General features: G+C 37.3%; 1 protein-coding gene across 4 annotated transcripts in view; it reads left to right on the top strand.

Annotated features, from left to right (window-relative positions):
* LOC144478441 (multiple PDZ domain protein) overlaps positions 1-25,421 on the top strand; it is a 186,037-nt gene that overhangs the window by 138,698 nt on the left and 21,918 nt on the right. For all 4 annotated transcript variants that reach the window (XM_078196316.1, XM_078196315.1, XM_078196313.1 and 1 more), the window contains 3 exons: positions 7,670-8,858; positions 11,674-11,778; positions 12,765-12,890. In XM_078196316.1, the coding sequence (XP_078052442.1) occupies positions 7,670-8,858; positions 11,674-11,778; positions 12,765-12,890 (1,420 nt within the window). The remainder of the gene's footprint in view (positions 1-7,669; positions 8,859-11,673; positions 11,779-12,764; positions 12,891-25,421) is intronic.

Here is a 25,421-nt window from a genome sequence, read left to right as displayed (position 1 = left end):
AAGTTTATTGTTGGATCGAATTGACCCGATCGGTGGATTCGCGTCAAGAAGGTCGGGTCGCTAACGTCGGCAGCTGCCAACGCGCGACGTGTTAAGTATACCAATGAATAATACACTACTTTCTATCTAGTTTACCGTGCCGACATATGCCGCTGTTCCATAAGTGGGCCACCTGTGAATAATCAAAAAGCCATTTTAAAAAAAGAAATCTTTTCCGAGCGTTTTATCGTCAGCCTGTGCACGTTATCCGACGAAACATTCAGGGCAGATGCGTAGGCGTTATCAAGGAACAAAAAGATAACAGCGCGGAACAGTTTCTCGTATTATTTGACGTTACATCGCAACATTAGATATTTCGTTGTAACATATACGCTGTAATAGGAAATTTACTATCCCAGTTCATTGGTTAATGTTATTATGAACTTTCGGTGCTTCGTTTATTTGAAATTTTCAATCTATTCGATAAGCTAACCCTTCGTTATCACTCTCCATCTGGACAGTGTTTATCTCGGCCACAGAATATATGGTTAGATCCAGTTTAAATAGACTATGGCAAGCCGTATATCTATAGCGCGCCATAAAACCAACGTCCATCAAAACAATGTTAATAACGCGGAAGACAACATCCGGTAAAAAATAGATATTTCATCACTGGTCTATTTATTTCTGAAAGCTTGTGCATCGGTCGGCTTCATGCTCGTCCCGCGTTCGATGCATTTCTCTATCTGCTAGAAAATAGCCACCTATAAAATTCACCTAGCCAACAAGACGGTTAATTTAGAAATTTTGACAATCGAAATATTACTTTCGTCGCGTTACTTTATAATTAAATAGAAAGTTGGAAAATTGAAACTTTTTAATCAAAATTTAATACTTGCGATTTTATTATACGCTTTGAAGCATTGAGATAATTGTTTCTTGCTTACCACGATTATTTATATTATACTACGATTATTTACATTATACAACGATTATTATGTTTAACACTATCCACAGTTTAGATACTTAATTACGGTATAGACAGATTTTAATTAACATGGAGGTAGTACGAAGATTTAAGGACTTAACCCTTTGCACTCCGTTGTCCCCTTTAAGGAGATATTCAAGTTTATTAGTTATTACGGAGAATTAACTCATTCAATGTATGTTTTATAGAAGTTTTCTCTTGTAATTGCACAAGAAATCAAATTAAGATATGGTAAAATTACTGAGATATATAGAAAATAAAAGTTGGGTTATGTCAAGGTATATACAAAAACTATGTCAAATTAGTTATTATTGCGAAACGTACAAATCAGACTGCAATGCAGGTTGGTGGATGTTCCAAAGTTTGTCATACTGTACAAAATTATAAAAAATAAAATATTGTCTTTTTTCACAAATTCCTCGATATCAACTGATTTATTAAGTTCAATATCATTATAATACGTTACTTGGTTCCAAAAATTGTATTAAATAATATGAGGGTAGCTAACGTCCAGAATGGTTCGGAGTGCAAAGGGTTAAAAAAGGAAGATTAAAATATGTTAGACATTAGATACGTTTCATATGACTCTACAGTATCTGCAACTTTTAATATTGTAAGGATTTAAACAATCGCGTCGCAGCCATTTAACAGGTTCTTCGAAAGGCTCGTGGTCCTTACCTACTGTTATTTAACCCTTTTCACTCGAGCGGTGACTCTGAGGCGCCTTTAAAATTGCTCTAACCTAAATCTTCTCTAAATCACGAAAATTAAGAATTCGATCAAATTCAAAATAAACAGTACCAAGCGGATAAGAAAGCGGCTCGCGAAATCTGCGCGGACCGCAAAGGGTTAAACATCCGAAATTTCCTATGCACCGACATAATATATCTCTCTGAACAGATTCCTATATTTTAATCCCTAAGCAGTTCCCTATATTGTAATACATCCCTAAACAGTTATCTATATCACAATACATCCCTAAACAGTCCCCCACTACAAAAATTCCTCCCTGACAAGGGACACCTCGCCGCGGCACCCTAGTGGGGGTCCCGCGGAGTCCGGTAACTCGGTCGGAAGATTTCGGACCGTATGCAAGAGCCCACGGAAGCAGGAAGGGAGCAGCTCTTTGGTGGGCGTCGGTGGGCGCAGGTGAAGTCGCCGCTCGGTCGTGCTGGTGTCGGAAAGTGGGTTAAAGGAACGGGAAAGCCGAGCGAGAAAGAAAGAAAGAAAGAGCGAAAGACTGCGAAGAGAACCGAGAGGAAGTGAGGGGAACAGGAGGCAGAGAGAGAGAGAGAGAGAGAGACCGGCCAGAAACAGAAACAGGAGAGAGAGAGCGAGAGGGAAGAGAGCGTTCGTCGTCGGTATGCCGGAAGGGAAGCTGTACACGAATATAAATATAGAAAAGTGCAGCAGCCGGTAGACGGATGGAGAGAAGATAAAAGATAAGGATGAGCGGTCGAGCGGGTTCGAAGAAAAGCGGTGCGGGGGACGGTGAATCCGGCGAGCGAGAACGGGACCGACGGAGAAACGGATAGAGATCGTGAGAGATAGCTGGCCGAAGGGAGAATCCGGCGGAGGGAACGAGAAAAAGAGAAGAAAAGCAGCCGTGTAAACTGGAGACAGCGAGCGGAGAGAGAGTCGTATGCCGGCGCGGGGCCGAGCGAGGAGGATGCCACCGCCGGCAAGAAAGGAATAGAGACGGAAAGCTTTGCCGCAACGAAGCTCCGCTCGGTACTCGTCGCTCCCACACAGAGACAGTTGCAAAGCCTTCGTAACGACTCGTACTCGCGTCGTTCGCGTCACGACTCTCTACGTGTGTATATACATATATATATGTGTGTGTGTGTGCTTTTGTACGAGCAGCGATGTGTGTGGGTGTGTTTCGCGAACGTGTTTGCACCCGCAGGAGAATACTCCAGGAGGTGGTCGGTCGCGATTAGTCGTGATTCGGAGCCGGCGTCGCGGCGTACTCCGTCGTGATAAAAGGAAAGGGTACATCGTTTATTCTCTGTCCGCCGGTTGTTTTTCCATGTGGGTGGGTAACCTGCAGTCGTGTGGGGGCCGCGACTCGGTGCACGCGAACGCACGCGAGCGCGCCACGTTTTCGTGTACACGCGGGGACCAGAGTGTGTTGTTTATTAGATCAGAGTAAGCCAGTTTGCAGTGACGCACGGCCGCCCAGAGACACGCCAGTGAACACCTTGGCTTCGTAGCGGAACGTGTGAGAGGTACCTGTCCCGCTTTTTCTCTTTCTTTTTTTTTCTCTCTCTTTTTCTTCCTCTCCTCCTACCCCTTTCTCCCGCAACCCTTTCCTCGGCCGCGGCGTTCTCTCGCCTATTTCCGCGATTCACGCGGTTCTCGCGGTGCTCGATCGCGTGTGAGACTCGCGAGGATTCTTCGACGGCTCCTTCGTCCACCCTTTCGCTTTGACAGGTTCGGTTTGACAGGCAGGCTTCGACAGGCTCGGCTCGTAGGACGATTCCTCGTCTAGTTCGATCTCGATCGTCTGGAACGGATCGCTGAGAAAAATTGCAGTGCGCGGGTGTGATTGTGAATTTATTGCTGAACGTTTCGTGCTGGCACGAGTACGGCATACCAACTACTATTTATACGATTTCACTCGGTTCCGTTTCATGCTATTACGAAAATTTCTCCATTGAGAAATTTCCTTTTTTTTATCGAGCAATTTCAACCTTTGCGATAAGGTTATTCTGCAATCCAAATACGCGAACGCACGGAAAGTGTAATCTTATTTATCGAGTTTGTTATCCGGGTAAATTGTTTGCTGGAAATAATTCGCTTCGCGGCGCGACGCTTTGCTTCGAGGGTCAAGGACCTCGTTAGTTTGGTTATGTCGATTTTTGTTTGAGTGTTCATTGAAGTGCAGTTAATGAATCTGTTCCAAGACGTGCTTGGATTTCGTGGAGTGGTTTGTTCTTGATTTTCAGTGTGATTTGAATTTTTCCTCGCTGATTTTCCTCATAATTTGAATTTTTCCTCGCTGATTTTCTTAATAATTTGAATTTTTCCTCGCTGATTTTCTTCATAATTTGTACTCCTCGCATATTTTCCTCGTGATTATATTATTCATGAAAGAAATTGATTTTTCATGACGTACTCGTCTTATTTAATATATTCTAGAAAACTGAAGGAACTGGTTTATCACTTAAAAAATTGTTGGACTTTGAAATGTAGTAACTATCTGCCTCTGATTATTTAAAAAGGTCGCGTCTTTTCAATTTTGCGGCAGAATTTATTTTTAGTATTTACCACTGCTTCCTGTGTTGTTTAATTAAAACCTCAACTTCGGTGTTTCCGATGTACCGCGTATGTACAGTCAGATACAAATACATGTCGACAATTCTTGAAACAGTGTAACTTTAACTCGACTAAATGTCTTGAATTTATTCTAAATAACAGGAGACTTAATCTATTACACAATAATACACTCCTATAATACTAATTTTTTTTTTAAATTTTGCTATTACTTAGGATGACAAAAAGAACACAAACCGCGTGTGCTGTTAATTCTTTTTATCTAATATTACAGTAAAAATCTTAAAAATAACTACAATTTTCTAACAAATATTAGTTCAAATACTTATATTTTATAAATCGAGATAAAACAGCGATTGTCGCGATCTTTAATTGTTTGTAACTCACAGTAACGTCAATCACATAAATTACGTGTCTATATGTATTTATTTCTGACTTTGTATAGCAGATATTCTCCATTTCTCTATTTTCTTTAGTTTCGTTAAATGTTTCGTGTTTCGATTTTTAGCGCCGCGTTTTCAGTATTCCGAGTTGAAGTGGTTAATGCGCACCGTCGCCGAGAAGTCTATTTACTTTCCAGCGCCGGTGCTTTCGCTTATCTTGTTCGATGGATTTGTTCCGTAGACGGGCGGGAGTGGATGCATTTGCATAGGCAGTTTAGGTTTTGATACTGTATCGGAAAACGCAATCGATGCGAATGACGATTGGATAACGGAAAGCCGCAAGTGAGCCTCCGCGGGCGTTCTTCTTCCGGTTCTCGGATGTGCGTCGCGGTTGCCAGTGTCGCTCGGTTTCACGGATTGTGCACATTGAAATTATATCTGCTTCGTTTTACGTCTGTTTCCACCGCATTTACAAACAGGCCCTTGTTGCATTAATCGCGAACGTACCTGAGACGTTGCCTAGAAATTATTATTCAACGACGGTAACTATGCGCATTTCTTCGTGCTCTCTTGTTTTATTTTTATCGATATTATTGATATTATTCAACAGACAGTTCATTTCATTCTAGACAAATTTAAATCGCTTTTAATTAAATTGATTTAGTTTTATTCAAACTGATTGGAACAGTGAAATTAAAGCGGAAAAAGAAATTATTATTCGACGGTAACTATGCATATTTCTTCGTGTTCTCTTGTTTTATTTTTATCAATATTATTGATATTATTCAACAGACAGTTCATTTCATTCTAGACAAATTTAAATCGCTTTTAATTAAATTGATTTAGTTCTATTCAAACTGATTGGAACAGTGGAATTAAAGCGGAAAAAGAAATTATTATTCGACGGTAACTATGCATATTTCTTCGTGTTCTCTTGTTTTATTTTTATCAATATTATTGATATTATTCAACGGATAGTTCATTTAATTCTAGACAAATTTAAATCGCTTTTAATTAAATTGATTTAGTTTTATTCAAACTTATTGAAACAGTGAAATTGAAGCGGAAAAATGAATTCAAGAATTACTTGCACGATAATTACATAAGAATATATCTTATCTATAATGACTTATACGGAATAAATATACGAGTACTTGAAATTTTGAAAATAACTACTGAAATAATACATATTTATGATATTCTTAGAAAACAGATAACTAATCTATTTTCAAAATTCTTTTTAAATAATCTATAAACGGTTCATACAGAGATATGCTATGTAATAATATGGTTTTAAGCAGGTGAATTGTTTGCACGAGGTTAAAATATGTTAATGTCGTACGTCGATTATCACGAGCTGCGTATCAGCATTTCGAACACCGGCGTTAAACCGCTATTATGAGGCATGCTCTATACCACCAATACAAATGTCGATCGTATTAAGTACTCTTATTCATGTGAGACGGCTGTTCGAAGTCCTAGAAAGACGGCGTGACGAAGAATCACAAATATGTGACGGATTCTATTGTCGTTGATTTATTATACAATACGATGCCCTGACAATGGGTCGGGCAGTGTATATCTATGAGCCGAGCTGGAAGAACTGTAGACTTTGTGTTCGACGTGTTAAATATAGAACGTCAGCTCGCATCGTTTATTTAACGTATACGATCGTTTCAGAATGTTCATTCAGGAAATAATTATCTGGCACTTGATCCTACGGTTTTGTTATTAAATACTGATAGCACTTAATAGCTTTCTTATCTTCACGGGTCTTAAAATTTTTAATTAGGAAACGCAACGTAGCAGCTGCCTTGGTTAACTAAAAAGAATAGTCACAGTATAACTTTATCTTAATTAAAAATCTGGTTTTAAAAATAGCGAAACATGAATATTCTTGAGATATTTTTAACATAATTTTCGTCCTCGTCTTTTAAATAGAATATTTGTTATAAATAGATTACAAAAAAATCTCTTTTGTTATTATTATTATTTTTTATTATTCCTGTGAACAGCGTTAACCCTTTGTACTGCGATTTCATTTACACTGTGTTGATTAACCCTTATATAGGACCCTTAATAGAACCAAATAATTCTTGTTTCTTGTATTGCCACTTACTTTCGTTTCTAAACTTTGATAACAAAAGAATTCAATTTTATTTTTATTTAAATTAATAATATACTTATGCCTAATAATATAAACGTTTAATAGACCTCTATTATAGTGCAAGGGGTTAAATGCTTAAAAAGAGCAGATGGTTCTTCAGTCATTGGTTTCAAAAATAGTGGTTCAAACTTTAGCATTAATTTATTCGAAACAGAAATGGATTTATTTTGAATTTTGCATTTTGAATTTATGTTATTTTTTGCATTTCGAATTTTCATTTTCAATACATCATGTGCTACTAGCAAGAAAGAAAACCATATATTTTGCATGCACCTATTATTTATTATATTATTATAATAATTTAATATAATAAAATATCATTTAACATAATTTTAAACAAATATATGTCGCAAATAAAATGACAATAGCGGACACAATTCTCCAGTAGACCTAATAAAAACAGTAACAAAATTGCACGTTCGAGCGAACGAATAAATTCTGCCGATTTGTTCTCGCGAACGTACCCTCGTAAGAGCCGACTAGCATACACTATCAGACGTACTCCATCAAACCACGTCGCACTAAAATTTCATTAAAATCGACGAGTGACACTTGGCTGTATTCCCTCGTAAGTGAAACGCGCGTTCCATTCCACCTAATTCCGTGTCGGTTAGCATCGGGCTCGCGCTCGCCGTAGCACCATAACGTGTTCCCGCAATTAATGGGTCACCGCGGAAGACCTTTCCATTCGCCAGCTTTAGCGGATTCCGTCTAAACGTTCCCGGGGACTAAGAAGCCCTCGGTGCCGCTCATTAAGACCGAACCGACTTCGTTTCATTAAAACCCGGCCGCGGTCGGCAGCCGGAATTTTTCCTCGTTAGCCAGTCGCCAACAACTACACCGGTGCCGCGTGTGTTTCTTGTTTTTTCCACGCAGCCCGGAGGAGGAGCCAGCCGAAGAAGGTGCTAGCCCGAGGCAGCCGGACAAGAGAGCCGAGGAAGAGGTCGAGCATCCGTCGAGGTGGATCCTCGAGCCTGTCGAGGACCAGAGGCTAGACGAGAAGGAGGAGAAGAAGGAGGAGGAGGAGGAGGAGGAGGAGGAGGAGGAAGCCAAGGATCGGTCCGAATCGGACCGACGAGCGGAGTCCCGGGATTATGACAGGACCCTCTGGCAGCTTAAGCGACCGCTGCTGGAGGAAGTCGCGGCCAAGTCCGACGAGGACACTCTAATAAGCAAGGAGCACTCGCTCGAGTACCAGAGTCAGACGCTCGAGAGTCAGTCGGATCATCTGTTGCACGGCCCTCTCTCGACCTCGATCGAGGATCTGCTGCGAACAGCACCGCCGGACAGCTGGCCTCCGTTGCTAAGCAAAGGCGTCGAAGAGGTCGAGTTCAGCTTCAAGGAGACCCAGTACTCGCCGAAAGAGAAGCAAGACGCCGCGACACAGACCGAGCAGGAGACCAAGAGCACGCAGTGCAGCCCCGAGCAGAGCGGCAGCCCGTCGGAGATATCGAAGGACAGTCCCCTGCGCAGGTACTACCAGAGCCCTAGAAGAGAGGTCGAGACCCAGACGCAAGGCGACAACAAGAGCGTCCAGTGTTGCTTGGACGATCTAGGAAGCTTGTCGAGGACCCCGGACTTGGAGGACAGTTTCGACAGCCCGTCCAGGTCCGACAAGAGCCAGGTCAAGGAGTCGAAGAGCATACAGTGCATACCCGAGGACATCTCGGCCAGTCCTGCCAAGTCGTTGGACAAAGGGTCCCCCGACAAGTCGTCGAGGAGTCCGCGGAGGGAGGTCGAGGTACAGACTTATCAGGAGTCGAAAGCGGTCCAATGCAGCGATGACGAGATTTTAGAGGCCGAGTACAGCGGGGGTAGTTACCGGACCAGATTCCAGAGCAGGCCGTCCAGCTACGTGTCGCAGCAGTCGGAGAGCTCGCCGTCGTCCGGCTCCTACACCAAGGTACCGACGGTCGCGTTCGTCGACGAACAGGTCGACATGACGGTCACCCAGAGGGACCACGACGCCAACGTCGGCTGGTCGAAGCACTGGGGCCCGGAGAGGCTGGTCGAGATCTACAGGGAGCCGAAGACCAGCCTCGGTCTGAGCATCGTCGGCGGAAAGGTGCGTAGCACGCGACACGCCTACATTGTGTAGTTAAAAATAAAATGTCGGGTCGCGACCCGTCGACTTCTATGATAGACACGCGTCGGTTCTATTTGCATAACGTTGCTCTACGGTGTGATCACACCGATTCTACAAAGTTAGAATGGTTTATCGAGTTTGTTCGGCATTGAAATTTCTTTTAGTTCGGAACGGAAAGTTGGTTAAAACTGAACTTGGTTATTCACATTTTTAGGTGCAGTTTTCATTTTACAGACATCGTCATATTTTATTTGAAAGAAAAATAAGAAAGAACTGTTTGTTATTTTTAATACTGAGAATAATAGCAACTTTAAGTAATAAATTATTTCTTTACTTTTTTGTTTCAAATATGGTAATTAATAATCTTAAAAATAGTACAGAACAAAAAAATGTTATTATACGATTCAGAGCTGATAAATTAAATCGTATAGTTTCGAATAAGAATTTCATAATAATTTAATATAACTATTTCAAGATTTTATAAAATAAAATAACATGTTACGCAAAATAATATTTCAAATAATGCCATTTCAAATGTGACCAATTCTATTATAATCACGATCGCGTGAAATCTAAATAAATTCAATCAGATAATTTTGATAGCGCTTGATAACGCTTTAAATCTATTTTAAAAGCTTCGTTTAAAGGGTTCAGAAATAGATTCCAAAGCAAGTGATTAAAATAATCGGAATTAAAATTTTCATAGCAACTGCTCTCCACTAAGATCCGATAAGCTCCAGCTCGTTGGATTAAGATAACGTATCTTTAAGCAAACGAACAATCTCAATTTGCCTTTCTTTTAACGACATAATTTGCTGAACACCTGTTCAACACGTATTATTATTTATTATACGAATCGATTAATTCGCACGGAGATGTATTTATCTAAGTTTACTTATTTGCACCAAGGATATTGAAAAGAATTATCAATTTGCCATTGTTTTGCAACAATATTTTATTTTATATTAAATTTCGATTGTTTTTTTAATTAGATCAACACACTACTTATTCTATACATAATTAAATATTTGACTATAATGAAGTGTGCGTAATCAAATATTTTATGTAACTAAATATTTGACTATAATTAAATGTGCATAATTAAATATTTGATTATAATTTAGTGTGCATAATTAAATATTTTATATAAATAAATGCAACTGGAACTATATAACTATATAATTCATGTTCTCTAATGAATTTATATTTTGCACGGCCGAACGACGGGCAATATTGTTTTACATTTCTTGAACGCTCGAGCTTATTGAAAACGTATTTTTAACGACAATTATCGCGCTCGGTTCTTCGGCCTTCATTAACTCTGCTCGGCTATGTTACGTCGAGCTTTGAAGTGTTAATGGTACAACGTTGACGGCATTCGTTGATAATTTCAGTCTGGTGATAAATACTCTATATATGACGTACAAAGTTGCAACGGCTGCGCGTGCATTGATACACAAAATGGCTTCGAGGCACGGAAGTCGACTCTGTGTAACCGTGTAACGTAATGAAGTTGTCGCTGTTAATTCTTCCGCCTCGATGATGCGTCCGAAAAATTACGTTCGACGTGTCGTATCTCTTGCATCTGCGTCTTAATAATGCAACGTGACGCGTCAATCGATCGACGTTTTCGTTCGGATTCGATTACCTGACACGGTGCTTCTTAATTTAATTTTTAATTATTTAATTATCGTTGCAAATAATATTTTTATAATTCATTATTTATGCAGAATTCATTATCTATGCATTTCTTCTTTATAGTAATTGAGCGAATTTACTATCGCAACCGTCTTCGCGAAAGCTGATATTTTTAATATTAGTTGCAACAGAAATTAGTTTTGTAGTTAACAATTTGCACTTTTTACAATAAAACAATTTTTTATTTCACGTAGACTAGAGAATTGTTTGTATTGTTAGATATCGTTACTACGTTTTTCTCTCCATTCATTATTCAGCGAAGCTTTGCAAAATTTGTAGATTGTTACAAATTGTCGGAAGTCGAATTAAAATTCAATACTTCTATTTACAATTTCACTTCCATTAATGATTTAAGAAGATCTTGCGATGCTTCTACCGTTTCTTATCTTACTCATTTATGTGATAATTAGACTGCGCATATTTATACAAAATAACAACAGTTTAAGTTGATTAGAAGAAGCGTAAATTACATAAAAATGTCTTTCTTCTTTTAATAATTGAAAGTTTACGAATGTCTTTAGTTTTGAATTTTATATATTCATTTTTCATAAATAGATAAAATACACAGTCTAATCGTGATGCATGAATTTCGTAGTAGTAGTAGTAGTAGTATTATTATAGTAATATTACTGTAGCAATAGTATTATAGTATTATTCTTAGATATATAGTAATACATCTACTGCTATTACTATATACTATATCTAATCAATTTTGCATCAGAACATATTCTTATATCTATAGTAAACTTATTATAATAATATTACTATAGTAATAGTATTACAGTAACATTCTTAGACATATAGTAATATATCTACTACTATTACTATATACTATATCTAATCAATTTTGCATCATAACATATTCTTATATCTATAGTAAACTTATTATAGTAATAGTATGCAGTAATTATAGTATGCACTCTCTTATAACATGAAGCAAATTCAGCGAACGAATTTTTTCCTTACAAACGAAATATTCTTAATGTTCGTCTTACCATGTAGAAGACTTTTTCAGGGAAATTATTGCGGAATCCCATTTTCACGGCGTCAAATGTAGCAGCGTGTCTATTACACGGGATTGATATCTATGTTACAGGTCGATTTGCACAATGGCAGTTCTAGTAAGTCTCAAAACATATCTGGGATCTTCATAAAGAACGTTTTGCCCAACAGTCCGGCTGGGAGGACCGGCGAATTGAAGGTAACCCATTGCCTCCTTCTTCCACTCGCGTTCGAGAACAATTAAATAACCAAGAAAGTTAGCGTCGCGATAGTAGAGAAATAAGTTAATAATCATTAAGTTATATGTAAATAAAGATTATATGAATAAAGCTTATATAAATAAAGATTATATAAGTAAAGCTTATATAAATAAAGATTATATAAATAAAGATTATATAAATAAAGTTTATATAAATAAAGCTATATAAATAAAGCTAATATAAATAAAGCTGTCCCAAATAAACTCGATTTTAATATATGCAGTGTGAGCACATACTCTTGGATTTTTGTGTACGCTTCTTATATAAAATTTTATAAATTTAATGGCTTATTAACTAAATTCATAAGTTTTATAATGTACGAATTGAATACTGATTGGAGCAGATGAGATCTATAATAGGTTATTCTAAATAACTATAAAAAGAATTTAATACGTCCAAACTGACATACCTTACCTGTAACGCCATAATCACAGTCAAGTCACACCAATTCCAAACTATTTTGCAAAATAACCTAAACAATAGCGAGGCTATCTCTCGAGCTATTTCATTCTCAAAGCACACTTTGTTATACAATAAAGTTTAAATAACAAAGAAATAATAATCGTTGCTACCAACCACTGCAGTTGCTGCAACTTTAAATCTAAAAAGAATTTAATATGTCATATTCGATAAACATAAAGAGTTTCAAAAATGGCCGTATAAATACTACAACAAATCTGTTGGATATTTTTCAAAAGATTATTGGCACGCGAAGCCCATTTTTCACGTTTACGTTCCCCCGGCTGCACATAACCCTTCGTCCAATAATAACAGGACCCGGAGAAGCGACGCTATCTTTCTTGGTATGCTTGACGTATAATTGGTCTCGACGGTGGCAGAGGCGGGGAAAGCGTTTCCTAGAGAAGCCCGACAACAATCGAAGAATTTAACGCTTCTGTCTCTCTGTTCCCGCGTCCGCTTCCAGGTTGGGGACCGGATAATCGAAGTCGATGGCGTGGACCTGCGGCACAGCACGCACGAGCGAGCGGTCGAGGTCATACAAGCCGCCGGCAATCCCGTCTGCCTTCTCGTCCAATCTCTGGTGCACCTGGTGAGACCTCGCCACGACCAGGAATATCGATGTGCTATACTATTTCCCCGTATTGTTCCCGTTCCACCATAATTTCTTTTTCACGTGTCCTCCCGTCTTACCGTTTTGTTGTCGAACCAGTCGCACGTTCGCCACCTCGCGCTGATCGATAGTGTCCGCAACCGGGTGCAAAACAAGTGGAACGCGTAGAAAATATACGGGGTATCGATGATGAACGTGGCTTCTTCGTGGAGGTTCGATGACACGAGGGGGCGAGCTTTCACTGCGGAGAGATGCTTTTGTTTAGAACGATTTCGAGCAATTTTACTGCCTGAGAAGTCACTCGTTTTAGATTTTTTGTTTTTTAACGAGGGAAGTTGTGGCGATGCGTTTGTGAAAAATCATATAGACAAATATATTTGGTCGTTTTTATAGCAAAAATAACGTGGAATTTATAGTAATGTGTTTTTCTTGTTTTTTAACAAACCAGTAATTTTTTGCTATTTTTAGTCTTGTTTCAAAATTATATTGAATTTTAATTGATATTAACCCTTCGCACTCGAAACCATTTTAATTCTAAGTCTTGTATTTCTGACTTACACTATTTCTATTTTCTATAACAAAGTTCGCTTTATGCATATGAAATTGAATCTTGTGATCCATGCATAGTTAGAAGTTTAACGATTTTTTTAATTCTGGACTTTGATAATATGTATACAAATTATTTTGGAACGTGATGTAATTGTTTTAGTGGTGCTTTAAAGTCGCCACTCGATTGCAAAGGGTTAAATGTATGCTCATAAGTGGCTGAGTTTAAAAATGCTTTGAAAAAGGTATCGAGCGTTGCTTAAATTAAAAATGCAAAAGTCTTTTTTAACGAATCAGTCATTTCTTGCTGCTTTTAGTCTTGATTATTGTTTCATGTATTTGATATATTTGTCAGCAAAATTATATTAAAGATTAATTTATGTCAAGTGTTTGTCGATAGGCGGCTGAATTAGTTTACAAATGTTTTTAAAAAGATCTCAAGCTTCTTAAATTATATACTATATATTAAATATTATATATCTTAATTTAACGATACTAAAGTATTTGTTGATACCCCATCGTGTCATTTAATTTCCAAGGGAAACTCATGTTCTCCAAAGATTTCGAAGAGTCGCACAAGATACCCCTTTATTACTCTTGGTATACGTCTGCTTTACGACTTTCCAGCGACTCCCGTTTTATGGGTGTACAGCACTCTTTTCTATCGAGCCCGCTATGTGTCCTATTGCGTCACGTTTTCTTCATAACCGCCCGACTTGTTTGCTTTCCTGCCCCCGCGTCACGACTTATTTATTTTGTCCTCTCGCGTGGCTCGTAATACACGTCTTCAAATCTTTCGCACTCTTTATTTGCTTGCATGTTTCGCCTGTTTTTCTGCTCGGACTATTTGGAACCGGAAAATCGACTGGACAACGTACAGGGTGTCTCTCTTAAATGCGATCCCAAAAATAAATTCGATTGTCGCAAAACGAGAAATGTAATATGCGTAATTAGGATGTTTTTAAATAACATTAATAATTAAATAATTAAATAACAGATGTGAGAGGTTCCTGAGGGAATTTTGAGTAACCTTTTCCTTTGCGAAAATGTAATACGCGAATTTGTTAACGAGTTATTAATGAAAAAACAATGGCCAATGAGAGGCAAGCGCGCGAGAATTCAAATTACTGCTGCGCGCGCGAGCCAACAGTCTGATATATGCTTCTACTAAATAACTGTATTAACAGCTACATTTTATGAAACAAATATTAATATTTATAGGATACTATATTTACTAATATTAATATAATACTAATATTTATATATATATATATTATGAAAAAATACGTTCAAACATCTATCATGACATAACCTTCAAATGGCTTCGATAGAAGGATTTTCTGCTAGAAATTATTCTGGCTGCATAAAGAACGCATGAAACATTTGTTGCTTTGTAACAAGTAGAGAAAATATTTTACGGGTTACACATAAGAGAGACAATTGAAATGAAAGTACAGATTCAATTGCTATTTTTAATTTTTTTAAAGTAGTGTGATTATTAATATTTAGAGATATCCTTATACATTTAATTATGAGACATTTGCAAACAAAATGTTTTAATACTTTTATAGGATGATTTTTAAATAGTTTATAGACAAGATAAAAATTATAAGCAGACTTAACGATCGATTTAAGAGACTGACGTTTACTTAATTTATATCTTTTTTTTTATATGTGAAACCGTATACTTTTTCTATTATCAGAAGATAATTTTTCATATGGAAAAATCTATTGAAGTAAAGAAGAGAAGATCGACAATAGAACAATAAATCATTGTTCTACGATCGAGAAAAGTTCCACTTTTTTGTACCTTAATGTAGAATATATTTTCAATAGAAATTTAGATCGTTGCGAAAATTCTATGCACATGAATTTGATAGTAAAAGCGATTTCTTTATATTGAAACAAATATTAAATATAATTAAGTGATTTCAAAGTTAAAAACTATTTTTAAGAATCAATAAAATCATGTGAAATAATGTGTGCAGAATTTACGCAACCACTTGAAAATTCTTTTCCTTTTACATAGAACAATTTCAGTTTCCATGAAACGAAGTAGTAAATTATTTAACAAGGCTAACTCTAGTCAAGTACACTGCCATGGTCAATTTTTATTTATCCATTTCTCTTTTTTGCTAGCGCCAAAATAATAACTAAATATAGTTTTGCTTCCTTTGCTTTGTAATATAGCTTAGCAAGTTTCGTAGTCGAACCTTTACAATAATGAGGTATTTTATAAATTTTCTAATATACAATCAATGGAAAAAAATTATAGAATGCAAATCACAAATTAAAAACTATTCAGAATTGTATATTAAATTTTGTGCACTTACAAAGTAAGTGCAAGCTTTAATTGGTTACTTGCATAGTTTGACATATAAATAATGTATATTAAATGGAATTAAAATAACAACAGCCTGCAAAATTAAGAACAAATAGATTTAAACAGTGTGCTGTTTATATCAATTTCTTCTTATACTTCGATTTATAAATCGACTATTTTGTATATTATATTAGACACTTAAATATCGTAGTTAAATAATATAAAAATAATAACTTGCACAATTTCTAAAAAATAGATTTAAATATTGTCACGTTTATGTTACTTTTCTCTCACAATTTCATTTCTAAATCGGCCATTTTTCCACAGATTGTCGAATGCTTAAATAGTACACAGTAGGTAAAATTAAAATAACAACAGCTTGAACAGTTAAGAATCTTTGAAAAATGTTTTGAATATACTTCTTTTCTCTCAGACAATACTTAAATATTACATAGAGTTAAAATATTAGATACAATTAAAATATTACATGGAATTAAAATATTGGATACAATTAAATTATTACATAGAATTAAAATATTGGATACAATTAAATTATTACACAGAATTAAAATATTAGATACAATTGAAATATTAGAATTGAAATAACAATAGCTCGAAAAATGACAAAAAAACCTAGCTATAAAATGGGTATTATTTTTCTTTCACTATTACATTACACCAATAATATTACTTTTCATGGCTATTACATTAACAATAACAACAGCTTAAAAACTTGAAAAAGAATAGGTTTGAAAATTGTTTCCACTACTTCTTCTCTTCTCGATGCACATATATTGGCAATTCCGCAAGTCTCGAACAATTTTGCCAACAGTACAGATTTAAGGGGTTGAAGGTCGGACTTTCTGTCCGCGCACACGCGTGCAGCTCTCGCTGCACGCATATCATCGGATCCCGTAAAGTTGTTCGGAACTGCATCGGGAGACACTTCGCCGCGAGCATATCGATCAATGCATTAAAACTTTGACTGTTCGCCTGTTGTCCCCTCCCCTCCCGCCTCGGTGACATTTTCACTTGTTCCATCCAGCCTTTACATCAAACAGGAAACCACACCCTTGAGACACACCGATACAGTTGTACCGTTTGTGCCGCGCGCGCGATACCACGCTGTCCGCGCGGAGGACAGAGATTAGCTCGCCAGGACGAATCCTTGTACACGTCGTACCCGGTTACCGCGTCGCGTTCTCCCACCGGGTTTTCTTCGATTCCTTTTGCGTGTCCCCGACGACGCGGGACCCGCTGAAACTTTCATCGCGTTGCACGTGAACGGAATTCGCGAGCAGCCCGGATGGCGGCCGAAATTATTCTCCAGGATACCGGTGTTAAATTTTAAGTGAAGCCAGCAGGCAACTCTGCGACGAAAAGATCCTCTCTTTCAAGGAAGATCTGGTCATTGAAGGGAGATCAGATCATTGAAGGAAGGCGGCAAAAGTGACGGGAAGAGTTAATTCGCAAATAAAAATATATATCTGTTAATTGGATGCGATGAGATATTGCATCGTAAAAAGAAGACAAAATGGCAATTTTAATTTCAAAAGTATTTATACGAAGCACATTATATTCTAATACCATATTAAAGAAATCCTAGCGCGACGGTACGGTATAGTTTAGTTTCAAATAACCCCATAACCTTCTCTCTATAGTATATTGTATATAGTATACTAAAAAAAACTATATTATAATTAACGGTACACTCATAAATATAAGTTTTTATAAATATAAGTATACCGTTATATTATATATTAAATAATTAATATATATTATATTAAATATATATTAAATAATAATCTCAGAATAATTATTGCAATTTAAATATGTCAAAAACTTGTCCATTATTAATTTCGTCAAAATGAATAATTTACAAGTGAAAAATAATTCTTTTTCTTACTTGAAAGACTATAATATAGCTTGATTAAAAGTTAATTTCCCGGTTAACAGATGAAATATTACAACACTATTTGCAATTCGAAAATATTTTTAATCGAATTAAAGTAGAATGAAAAGCGAATTTAATTGAAGATCAATTTCATTGGAGTCTTTGGGACTGGATAATATTTTTCGAGATTCTTTAAGCAGAATCTATACCATTCGATGTAAAGCTGAATTCGAGCAGAATTTTACGGGCAATTTACTCGGAAATACGCTCTGATAAGCCACGAAAGTCTTGCAAATGTATTTTGGCCAGTGCTAAAAAAAAAGCAATTTAAGTGCAGGAGGACGCGATTCGTTTCAGGATCAAATTCTGCGTATCGTGGACACCCGTAGAGAAAGGTTCCGAAGTGTGCTTCAAACAAAAGCAATTTGAAATGTCGGGGGATGAAATTGTGGCATTACCGAACGATGTAATTTGGTTAAGAAGCGTTCGAAGGGAAAACAAATTAAGACGGCGAGGGTGAAATTGAAGTTTTGAATAGAAATGTTGATGAATCTTGACATTGTTATGACAATGGTTGAGGCGAATGAAATTCTCCGTCGATGGGGCAATTGAATGAAATTCTGAGTCGAAACGAGGGTGGGAGTTTTCAAAGAAATGTTACTACAAATATAATAATCAATGTAAATTTTCAAAGTGAACAAATGGAAATTTTCGAAAAATGAAATAGAGAGGATTCGTTTCTAAGATAAATCTTGGAACAGGGATGATTAAAAACAGAAAATTGGGTTTCGAAAGGTGAAATTCAAACAGCAGCCGGAGAGCAAACGAACATTTCGATGAAATTCAATATTTATTTTTGTTGTCAAAGCTCTACGTTACTTTTATTGAGTACAAAAGCGGGAGGGTACATCGAATTTCAATTTTATTCAAAATAGGATCCCGGTTAAAATTATCGTCGAATGGAAAAATTCATCGGAAAGTAACATTTCGTGGGAGAAACGTGGAAGAAAATAAAATTTCACGAATATCAAAGGAGAAATGTAATGGTTCGAAATAAGAGCGACTGTAATTAAACCGGGCCGATTGAGTCGTTTAATTTGCCTCTTTTTATTAGTTCGAGTAATTGACCTTTTTATAGAACGTCGCGAGTTCTTTCGACTTTCACGCTTTGCCCTATAATGTTGAGGTTATGTTAAGCCGGATTAAGGATAAAAAATCAAACAAAATCGATCGAATGTGAAGATTATTCCTTTCTTTAAAGTTAAATCAAATTTTGGTTTTTTATTGTCAAGAATTCAGTATTTAAATAAATGCAGAATATCTTCTTAGAAATTGTTAGGCACAAAGAAATTTTAATCAATTTTTAATCGATGTAACTGTGAAGAAAATTCTATTTTACTACAACTTTTAAATCCTTCATCTTAACCCGTTAACTGAGTTAGTTTACATAAATAATTATACAACGATCAACATTAACAATAGAAAGACATTTATGATAAACACAGTGTAGTTCATATCGCAAAATTTACGCGAGGGGAAAATTTATGAGAAAAATTCACAGCAAATGGACCAAACAATAGAAGCATAAAAAGAAATCGAAGAACAACGATACATTATTTTTAAATAATTAATTTCAAGCGGTCAACTGGGTTAGTCTATATAAATAATTATACAACAAATAACACTGACAATACAAAAACATTCTCATAAATACAGTGCAGTTCGCATCGTGAAATTTACGCGAGATGAAAAATTTACGAGAAAAATTGCCAGCAAATTCACAAAACAATAAAAGCATGAAAAGAAATCGAAGAGCAATTATTTTTAATTTGTTGAAATTGTCGAAAGGGGAAACTTGTTTGATCCGAGCTTCAATCCCATGTTTACGCTAATACAGGGATGTTGCGAAGTACATTCAATGAAAGAGAAATGAAGTGCGACTGACGGGACGATAGCAATTGATAACACGTTAATACGTTCCACGGTTTTCTCTCGTCGTTTCGCAGAATCACAGAGAAATGTGTTCAGCGCGGCCCGGCGAATATCGAATAATAAATCGACTCGCGTCATCGACCGGCTATCGGGGAGCAAATTCGCCGAGCTCCGTAGGAAATTCAATGTTAATTAAACGAGAAGGATTTAATTCGTTTCATCGGAACAATTAGCTTCGGAGCACCGTTGTCGCGGAGCCCACTCGATTACAAATCGATCCGGCCGAGGGTGCAACGCGGATCGTATATGAAATTAAAAAGACCAAACGACAGAGCACGTGCAATGGTGTGGAGAGAAAGCGAAAATATGCAAAGGAGGGTTGGCGGACGGGTGTGGATGGAAAAACGAATTGCGGGGGGATGGGAGTGGAGGACGGAGCCAGGGGAGAGAGAGAGCGAGGTAGATACATAGAGAGAGAGAGGGAGAGAGAGAGAGAAGGATAGATACATAGAGAGAGAGATAGAGAGAGAGAGAGAAGGCAAGAGAGAGAAGGATAGATACATAGAGAGAGAGAGAGAGAGAGAGAGAGAAGGCAAGAGAGAGAAGGATAGATACACAGAGAGAGAGAGAGAGAGAGAGAGAGAGAAAGAGGGGGGGAGAGAGACGTAGACAGCCATTATCGGCGAACATCCCTTATGTATGTATGCATGTAGGATGCATCGAGGTCGAACTTTCCAATAAACCCGGTGACGAGGGGGTGACAGGAGGGAAACAGTGTGAAAGGCAGAAACAGAATGAGAATCGTGCAAATCAGAACAAACGGTATTGCGGATAGTGTGCGTCGTGAACGGTGTGCGATCGCGGGGAAGATACCTTTTGTCCCGTCCGGCTTGATAAACCGTAAAACGGTGAAATTCGTGAACGCGTTTCACGGGCAAATCGGCCCAAATATTTCTCGGCAAACTAAACCGGGGGGGGGGGGGGGGGGCAGCGAGATCGAAAGAACAGCGCTATTGTTTTGTTTCGCAAATGCCCGGCCGAACTTGCCTTTGTCGCTTGCGAGTCCAACGCTCGAAAACACCTGGCGAAAAATTACTATCTCTCGTCCTTCTCGATTTCTTTCCTGATCGATTCCTTCGTGGTTTGCGATAACAACGCGTCGATTCAAGTGCGCGATAGTCGACAACTATTCGGGTTGGCAACCAAGTGATTGCGGATTTAAAATAAGAAAGAAAATTCGAATTCTTTTGCTTAGAAATATAAGTTTATTCATTTGGACAAATCAATTTTGACATTGACTTTCTCTCAAGGCTTCATTTTAACACTTTATCGACATCCGGTCGTAAAAATTTTCGTTTCTATTTTGATTTTATTTATCTATGATATTTAAACATTTATATAATAATATTGAAGCTTGTAGTACAATTTAACGCATTTATCTCAATAATAGATAACAAATTGAGGGTTACTATGGCAACCGATTCGCAGACTACCGATCGGGGGGAAAAGTCGATTTATAGGCTACCGGTCGATAAAGTGTTAATATACTGTATATAACATAAAAGTCGTGCTCGCGGTGCTTGCTTTTTTGGAAATAATGTAATAAAAATGAAACTCAATAATGAATCGGTGCAATTTTCTTACTAAATTAAAGGTGGAAGTCCAAACAGCAAAAAAACAATATAGATCAGGCGCTTTAATTCTCCCCTTTTGAAAATAATACAATAAAATATGTCTAAAATGCGCTTCTTGTTCTTTCATCTTCAAACAGTGATAAAAACGAAATTAAATAACTAATCGATACAATTTTCTTGCTAAATCGAAAATGAAAGTCCAGACGGTAATAAAACGATATAACTTAATTCCTCTGAATGCGTTGATAAAACGAAAGAATGTGCTGATACCGTCCATTAACAAAATCCGCGATCACTTAATTGCCAACCCAATAATTTTGTTGACAACAAGATTAATTCCGTCGCTCGAAGGAAATTACCGCTAACGTAAGCACAATCGCGGGGTTTCGGCTGCCGGAAGTGTGTTACGTGTTCCGGTCGCTTTTTCGCGGAAACTGATTGCGCCGCTGTAAGTCATTTGGATGTAATTCAATTACGTTAATTAAGTCCACTCAAACCATTAAGCGGATTCGGTCGGGAGCATTAATTCTTCATAATAGGATTTATCCGGGTCGGTAAATTAATTTTACAAGCGCACGGTTCGGCGAGCGGCGACTTGAATACGGGGACACGTGAGATGAAATAAATTAAACGGTAACGTTTGCGATTGTTGACGACAAATCCTTCTGATCCCTGATTAATAATTGTTTCGCGAGTTAATGCTTTGGGAAGAATTAGAATTAGTTGATAATTAGACTGTTGATTTTAAGCGTTTATGACAGATATTAGTAGACGAAATATGAAATAGTAAAAATATTAGACGAAATTAAAGATATTGTTGTATTATGTCAAGGTTATGTCAGATTCGTGACTAAAATTTTGTAGGAACCGGCATTTCTTATGTATTAGGATAATACTGATTAGGATAATGACTGATTGAATAAGTCGTCGCTCGACCGGACAATTTTTCGAGATTTACACAACCAATTACAATTTTTGCAAGAAATCGATCATCTAATATTCAATAAATTAGTCGGTCTTAAATACCAATCAAATACAAAACACTTGTTCCAGATCTAAAAGAGTTATTTCGTTTCAAAAGGTAACCTTAAAACGTGATAACGCAATAACTTGATATTCACCCTTTAAAGGACGAATATTAATCCCTCGTACTAGAACAAGTCAGACTCCTTATGAAAATTCGATACAGAACGTACTAAATGTAAATTGCTTCTGTTATCAATATTTATCCTACTTTTATGTCAATATAATTCTATTATCAATATTTACTTTATGTCTATATCGATATAATTCTATTGTCAATATTTACTCTATTTCTATATTAACATATTTCTGTTGTCAATATTTTCTTTACTCCAATATCAATATACTTCTATTATCAATATTTACTCTATATCTATATCGATATAATGCTATTGTTAATATTTACTCTACTTCTGTATCGATATAATTCTATTGTCAATATTTACTCTACTTCTATATTGATATAATTCTATTGTCAATATTTATTCTACTCCAATATCAATATACTTCTATTGTCAATATTTATTCTACTCCAATATCAATATACTTCTATTGTCAACATAATTCTATTGTCAATATTTACTCTACTTCCACATCAACACTCTACTTCAATTAACAAAATTTTAACATATTATCAAAAATTGTGATAGCACGCAATCACTGTAAATTTTCTTTTCCATCTAGAAATGTACTAACTACAAAAAAAAAATCGCGTCGCAAATGGTTAACATTTCTCACATTGCGATGATTCGTCCGCCATTATCGTTGAAGAAAATATTCTTCACGTCCGCTCCGAGATCTAAACGCGACAGATGCTTTGACAGACGCACGTCCCGCCTGATCGAACACATATTCCGGCAACGACGTCGTATTTCATAATATCGCGAACGTCAAGAACGCGTCAAAAATCTGCAGCCTAGTTATCAGCACCCTCGATTCCGAAATAAAACGCGAGCTTCCGACCGCCGGATCAATTCCAATCCAATTTGCCTTCCGGTAAGTGTTCCGGCAAAGAGTCTATGAAAACAGAGGGTCGTGGAGAGCGACAGAGAGATAGATATATAGATAGATATATGGAGAGATAGAGAGAGAGAGAGAGAGAGAGGAGAGAGAAAGAGGGGGTGGAAAAAATCAGAGAAAAAAAAGCTGCACCGGTGATGGGGGTGAGAAAGGGAAGGAAAAAATCCGACGAGAAAACACGTGGGTCCGAGGACGTACGGATTGACAATCGGTCGGGGCTCAGTGCGGTTTGACAGAAAGTGTGGATTACGTCGTTGCAACGGGGCGTCCATCACCGACACCATGGACCGCCCCTTCCACCACCTGGCTACACAGCCCCCTCTGATCAACACCATCCACCGTCTCTCTCTCCCTTCTGATATATCGACACCCGCAGTTTCATACACGAAACCGACTGGTAGACGTTAGCTGGCACGGCTGCCTCAAGAGCAACGGGGGCGATGCAGCGCCTCTTCGGACGCAAATGCGTCTCGTTCCTAGTACGTTGTTTTTATCAAAGCTCACACGCACAATCGTCGACGCGCCTCCTCGAACAACCGCCGCTTCCGGTCTCTGTGGCACACGGCGGTTCTCGCGATCCGTGGACAACCGCGGCCGCTATGCCGGTCGTACGATCGTGTTACACGTCTCACGACGATTTTCCGTCGAACGATCGACGCCAGTGCCTTCTAATGATTGGAGGGATTATTTGGGACTCTGGGGACCCTTTGTTCGACCCGAAGAGTGTATCAGTGACACCTGTGCCGCCTGATCCCACGTTTCGGTTAATAAACCTTCGGGGCTTTGTATGTTCTTCGTAGGAGTCATGGGTTTTCACACAGTTTTCTGTTTATAAGCACTCGGTGGTCCCTAATTATTTTTAAATAATTTCAAATTATTTTGTATTCGCAGCAATTGTGCTTTATTGTTCAACCAGTTAGCCGCTGCGACCTCTTGGAGAAGTGTGGATCTAAAATGTGTCGCGGCAAGTAAGCGGTGACGAGTATTTACATAATTAAGATACTGTATACGATTTTTCCTAATAATTATTTATATTCCTTTATTGTTCGTTTTATTTCTTTATAACCTCAAGTATTGAAAAACTTTACGAGTATGTTTTAGTATTCACTGAAATTCCGATTTAAACAGCAAATTTTTACGCATGACAAGTATGTTTGTTATAGCAGAAATAATATCGAAAAAATCCATTTAAGTTAGAATATTTGAATATTAAGAATAGTCAAAGTAAATGTTCGAATAAGGGTGTCCCTACTGTATTGAATTTCTTCGTGGTGAGTACACTTGTCAGAAGCAGCTAACTGGTTGGTAATTTTGCTACAGTTTAAAGAATATTTCATAAAGATTAAAAATTGTACCAGTGACATGAGTATCTAAGCTCATGCTCAATGTTGTAATCTTGATTTTTGGTGCGACATTTTCATCAATTTTTCTACGCTTTTATAATCTTTGTCAGTCCAGGTTGATTCGACTCAATCAGTGACACTAGAGTTTTATTGTCTAACAGAGCAAGAACAAGTTCTACTGTAGCTTAAGGAATCCTTTAAAAGTAAAATTTAAAGATACGATGACGTTAACAAATTTTAGGAACATTGCTATCCTCCCTTCAACTTGTAAAAATTATTAAGGGAAGAAATACATTTTTATGTCATTTCTGCTTCTTGCAATCGAATTAGAATATTTTCATTTTTGAGTTTAACTTAGTTTCTGAAGCCTGTAATTTCGATAACAATGATCCTTTTCGTTCTTGAACTAATACTTTTTACTCTAAGTATTCCGAATACGATCGACGACTTCTATAGCAGATTCTGTCACTATATCAGTGATTTTAGAGTGCACGTAGTTGTTGCCAATTTGTCTGGATTGGTCTACTCTTTGCCGGTCCCGAAAATTCGACACCGGCGTCACACTAATGCTCTGTAATCTGATATCACGACCAACCCATTCGGGTTTTAAAAAGTCTTTAATAGCTTCCAAAAATCGTGTCAGCCTCCGTTTTTACGATCGATTCTTCCCCATCGCACTTTAGTCCGATATTTTGCATATATAGGAACGTGGATTTTGCAAACAGTCCACGTTGAATCTTCAAAAACCAAGCGTTCGATAATCCTTTACAATTTAATAATTCACACAATTCTTTT

This window comes from Augochlora pura, chromosome 2, assembly GCF_028453695.1.
Source record: "Augochlora pura isolate Apur16 chromosome 2, APUR_v2.2.1, whole genome shotgun sequence".
In the NCBI taxonomy this organism is placed as follows: Eukaryota; Metazoa; Arthropoda; class Insecta; order Hymenoptera; family Halictidae; genus Augochlora; species Augochlora pura.
Note: the sequence above shows the minus strand (reverse complement) of the source record. Positions and strands in the feature narration are given on the sequence as shown.